This window comes from Sinocyclocheilus anshuiensis, unplaced genomic scaffold (assembly GCF_001515605.1).
Source record: "Sinocyclocheilus anshuiensis isolate Anshui unplaced genomic scaffold, SAMN03320099.WGS_v1.1 scaffold914, whole genome shotgun sequence".
Taxonomy (NCBI): Eukaryota; Metazoa; Chordata; class Actinopteri; order Cypriniformes; family Cyprinidae; genus Sinocyclocheilus; species Sinocyclocheilus anshuiensis.
Window position 1 is genome coordinate 1395841 of NW_015539870.1, and position 5888 is coordinate 1401728.

At 37.5% G+C, this 5888-nt stretch overlaps 1 protein-coding gene across 1 annotated transcript in view; it reads right to left on the reverse strand.

Moving 5' to 3' along the window:
* LOC107685180 (LIM/homeobox protein Lhx1-like) overlaps nt 1-5624 on the reverse strand; it is an 8269-nt gene extending 2645 nt beyond the window's left edge. Inside the window, exons 1-4 of the mRNA XM_016481691.1 lie at nt 5056-5624; nt 3475-3698; nt 2540-2817; nt 489-654 (exon numbers count right to left, since the gene is read on the reverse strand). Coding sequence (XP_016337177.1) covers nt 489-654; nt 2540-2817; nt 3475-3698; nt 5056-5225 — 838 coding nt within the window. The 5' untranslated portion in view covers nt 5226-5624. The remainder of the gene's footprint in view (nt 1-488; nt 655-2539; nt 2818-3474; nt 3699-5055) is intronic.
* Nucleotides 5625-5888: the final 264 nt, after the last annotated feature.

Below are 5888 nucleotides of genomic sequence, written 5' to 3' on the forward strand. Positions count from 1 at the left end.
TATATATATATGTGTGTGTGTGTGTGTGTGTGTAACATAACTAAACTAGAAATAAAACACTTGGAACATGCACGCCATTGTGGATTAAAAAAATGAAGTAAATAGACGAAACGGCTAAGCAGCTGTCAAAAGTTCTTCAAAGAGCAACACAACATCAATCAATTGTTTGACGATATCAAAACATTAAAGCATCAAACACACGGATAACATGAAAAAATAGCCAGTAGATTACTAATTTTAATTTTCCACGTTCAGAAGCCCAGTCTAATTACAAAACCAAAATTTATATTTGCAGACCATTTAAATATTTAAAACAAAACACAAACGAATAATAAAAAAAAACATCTTGAACGTGTATCCGTCGCGTAACTCAACCATTTTCACTTCTGATGCGTAACGAATGAAACCAGCGCGAGAAAGAAATACATAGGCCTATTTAAGACAAATGTTTAAGATAGATACGTCTCCAATACGCCATTATATCTTACCTCCATAGTATGAAAACGGGCTGTTTGGAATTAATTCTCCAGGCTCGAGTCTGTCCACGAGCGTTCGCATTCTTCTCGGACTCCGGAAGAACGCGTGTCTCCTCGCGCCGAGCGCGCTCAGCTGTTTCATGCGCCGCTCTTTGGACCGCCGGTTCTGAAACCATACCTAGTGCACATGGACAAATAGCAACAGAAATCTATTAACAGCTTATCAAAATGGTGTGCTAAAATCGGTAACACTTTACAGAACAGTGTCAGAGTGATAGTGGAGCACGTCACAACAATCAATTGCAATGGTAAAAACAATATCAGTGTGCATTGTTTGTATGCAGCTTCACGAAATAATTACATAAGTATTAGTTTATTAGTGCGACTCTGTGCTTAGTTATATAAACAACATGGATAAACATAAACTGTTAAGAAAAAAACAAAAAGTTTATTATCAGCTAACAAAATAAAAACATTTAAGTCTTATTAACCTATTTGTGTATGAGACCGATACATTTTCTGCACTGTGTAAATGGTGTCAGAATTTTATTTCCACCCATTTAATTTGTCACAATCAGTTCTGCAATTTCTACTTGATTTTACAGTTTTGAGAGAGTCAACTCAGATTTATTTATTAGTCACTCAGATTTATTTATTAGTAATTCAAAGTGGTCAGAAATGCAAACGGCATTTGGCACCATTTTGACTTGAAAATTTAAGGCAGCAATTGCACTTTGTATTTTATTATATTATTATTATTTTACAGTGAGTGCAATGACAAATAAGATAAGAGTGGTGCATTAAATTAAAAGAACCTACCTGGAAACCTAACAGTCTGACACTATGGCCTAATGTTTACATGTCAAGTTTACCATTTTTTATTGGTTCAGAGCAGTGTCTTCACAGTCTACTGTGGTAGGCCTGTGAAGTGACTGAACACATTCGTATTATAGTGACAAGATTACACGTAATTATCGTCACCGTTAGAGAGACGGATCTAACCTCACTTTAATGATCTTTTAACCCTCCATTTACTCCGACTGAGGGGGCAGCAGCGGGGACTTCAAATCTATAATTAATACTTAATAGGAGGGTGGTTACCGATATATTAACCGGCTCTGTGCAGTTATTATTTCGTAATCTATATATCCACCCTTGAATTCCTTTTGCTAATTATAGTTTATTCTGACGGTCTTAAATATCCAACCTCGCCACTGTATTAATCTCAACCCATTCACTGCACTTGATCTTACGTTCAGTCTCATTTTAAGACTTTATCCCCACAGCACCAATCTATTACGAGACGTTTAATGTTGATGATGCTTTATCTGTGTTCTTATCGGATCTCTCACGCCGAAAAAAATACCAAAATGAGGCTCTTTAAAACGATGCTGACAAATCCCATGTAGCGTGCGTAAATGAGGGCGCACATTCGCCAGTGTGCTGCGCGCCTTGGCTGGACTCTCATTGTTTTGCCGTTCACTCGACAAAAAAGCAAGGATCGATTCTCAATTTCTCGTAGAAAACCACCTAGTACAAGGTACTTTGACAGACACTGGGACAGATTTCTGCGTTTCCACTTGACTGAGAACCGTCACAGCATGTCTAAATGTGGTCGCAAAACGTGTTGGGGCTGCATTGCCAAGACTCCCATCGTTCTCACCAGTCTGATGCCAGCTGGCGTGCCTCTCCATCTCTCAAGTCAAGTATAAAAAGGCTAACCATATAAATGTTACTTCCAAATATTTACAGGTGCCAGCAAAAAAAGTGTCCTAATTTCTATTCAAATAGTCTTGCCTCAAGGATTGGAAAGAACAGGCACAATGAAGGCGCATGTCTGCTTTTTCATGTCTCATCCAGGAAGAGAAATTTGTACCACAAGATGTCTAAGAATCACACACTATATAAACTCTCGTTATAGGCCTATCTCTTTTTGTCCTCAAAATTACTAGCAGCAAACGTAGCAATTATAGGTTACCAGTAAATAAAGTTTGTTAGTATTAGTGTAATTATTTATATATGTATTATTTTTATTATTTTTTTGTAATAATGTGTAAGTTTACCTGAATAACTCGCATGTTGAGCCCCGTTTCCTGCGCCAGTTGCTCCCTGATGTGTCTGGTTGGTTTGGGGGTCGCCGCGAACGCCGCTTTCAGTGTCTCCAGTTGCTTTGCTTTAATAGTGGTACGCGGTCCTCTCCGTTTGCCTCCGAGGTTCTGGTCATCGTTTTCATTGTTACCCGTCTCTTTGTCCGATAAGTTTGCGTTTTCCGCATCCTTAACATCGTCCTGAAGCTGGTCTTGCGAATCTGGCGATAAACTAGGATCACTGCAAGCTGTAACTGAATGGGGGGAAAGAAGGGCCGTCGGAAACAGGGGGTCGAAATAAAAACCTCAGAATTAGACATGGGGACCAGAGAAGTCTTAGACACTAAACAATGGAATGTAAAATAAATAAATAAACACAAAGAAACAATAAAAAGAAAGAAACACAAGATTTAATAAAAACAAAAGAAAGGAATAAACAAAGAAAGAACAAAGAAACACTGGTACGTAGAGTTGACGGAACTGTCATAATGCACTAGTCTACAGCAGTGAAAAAAGATTAATAGAAAATAAACTGGCTAGCAATAGGCCACAAAATGAATGCAGCAAAATCTGTATTTCATTTCACACGGAATTTGGAATAAAAATTGAAATGCTTTTCAAAATATATTATGCATGACACCGTCTGAAGATTTCTTTTAGTTTTTAAGAACAAAAATAATGTTTTTGTGAGACATTATGTTGAATAAAGGACTTCAAGACAGCACAGTTTATATTAGTCAAATATTTTCATGTTTCTTTTTCTTTAGATCAAAAGATACCTTATTAATCGTATCGAGTGTATTAAGTATTATTGATAAAGCGAGATAATATGGGCAAAACAATGGGCGCTTGCAGTGTGCAAAATATTTTTTCTTTTTCAGTTCTCGTATCATTCCATTCATTTTACTCACCTGAAAGGTGGTTGGTGTCTTTTCCGTTCGTGCTGCTTAAATAATCGTCTTTACAGACAAATTTATTTTCGTCTATGATGTACAATTCCTCCCCCGTGGATAGTTGCTTGTTACACATCATGCATGTGAAGCAGTTCAGATGAAACACTTTGCTCCGTGCCCTCCGGACCAAGTCATTCGGCGAGATCCCCTGAGCACAACCTGCGCATTTTGTTCCAAAGCGCCTGCAAATGAACAGACCAAGAAAAAAGGTCACTATAACACGTTAACACATCAGCTAAAAAATCTAAAGCTCCAAACCAGACCAAATTAATGGAATAGCATCGTTTATATTTGAGTGTATATAAAAAGAGTGTTCGTAAATGTTTAATATTATCATCACTGTCATTTTATTGAATAATATTTAGCACAATTATTATTTGTTTTATTGTCATGGATTATGCACTAACGCAAATTAAAATAAAATGTAGGTATGTATTAGTACACATTTTTTTCTGTTGTAGGCCTAAATAAAATTATACTTATAATACTTATAATTTAGAATTATTTTGCATGTATTTTAATGTGCGTTAAAGCATAATTAATAATCCCCCGTAACAAAAGGACATGTATATTCTTCCAATACAAACACCACTGCAGTAAATACTCACCACTTAATTGTGACCAATAATGTGTATTGTGATTCTCTGTACAGATTGTTGATTCTGAGTCTGTGATTACATTGTCTGAGGGTTTCCATCTCAAAGTCGTTTATTATTCGAATCCACTTATCACATCTTAACTCAAACCACTGCAGACACATGGGCTGTGCAGACAGCCTGCCACTGGGCCGCGTTACACTTTCAACTACCCTGGCAAAGCATTGATCCCTGTGGCTTCCCTGGCTGCCATTCGTTGTAAACAAAGTGTGATTTCCTGCAAAACCCTTGCTGCGGACGAGTACACAGACTATTAGTGTATCTGCTCGTCATTTTGCATAACAGTTCGAATTAACAAGCATTTAATTAATGGGCGTCCTAATCAAAGAATCAAACAAGTCGGTCGTGTTGACAGTACTTAGGATCACACTTCATGTTAGTGTGAATTTAAGCCCTAAATTCTAATGAAATCATGCAAAATTGCATACATATATGCGATTTGTAAAGCTTTAACAGCATTTTGAACTTGTTTAAGTTTAAGAAAATTCTCTAAATTTAAGTAGCACTGTAAATATTTTTGAGTGTTTGAGAAATGGGTGATTTGAGGCATGTTGATGTTTTAAGCTACTTCTCAAATAAGTGAAACCTCTTTTGAAAATTAACTGTCATTTTGAAATTATATATAACCTATGAACGGTAAATTACACAAAATATTAAATAATATTTAATCTATTCATAGCTGCAAAACAACCCGTTATATCTGTATGTTGTCGATGTTTAAAAATATTGCCAACTTATTTTATTGTTCTTGTAGACAATTATACCCGTATCTCTGAAGCACATACTATGTACTATAAACTATTATATTTCCATCTATCACAGTAATAGATGCAGAGCAGAAAAAAAGTAATATTTATTAGTCGAATTCACACAAGGAGCTTACCTAAAGAAGTCGTTTTTGCAATACAGTTTTCCTTCTCGAGAGAAGCATTTCTCTGTTAGGTTACATTTGCACTCGCAGCATTGTACGCACTTGATGTGCCATGCTCTGTCCAGAACATTAAGGAGAAACCTGTCCAATATAGGCCTCTCGCAGCCCGCACAGTGGACCATTGTCTTTGGATGTGCTCCCACAGTTACTGCCGTGGTGTCCACAACCTGAGAGTCTGCTCCTGTTTTCTCTCTTTCCAAAGAGAGAAGGGAAAGTGTTGTAACGCTGAAGGATGCTCCAAGTCAGTCTTTGCGAACAGGTTCGAAAGGAAAAGATCAAGAAGTTTTAATTATATTCACCACTTCTGTGTATTTGGATGGACCTGTAGCGGTCCAAAATCAAGATGATAAAAGAGGATCTTCTCATGAGGTAGTGCTTCAGTTGTCAGTCATTATTTCTCATCCTCTTCCTTGCCAAATTTTGTGATGCATAAATGAAGCAAGCATAGAGAAATCTTTCAAAACACCAACTGCTCGTTGGCTACAAAGACAAGGACATCATTGCGGAAAAAGCACGTCGCCGTTGTCAAAAACAAGGTGAAGCATTGATGACGATGTGCATTAAAGTCTTTCATAAACAAACATCTAATGCAACCGGTCTTGGACGGAACTGGCACACGAGACATGCGAGCCCAGAGACACTAGAGTGCACTTTACCATGTCCACGTATCCACTGTGTACGTCCCTCTGAAAGATGCAATGGCCAAACGCTTTGAAAAGTGCGTCTCCCTCAGTAACGTGTGCTGTTTCCTCGGTAAGACAGAAGAGGCGAAAGATGCTAGTGTG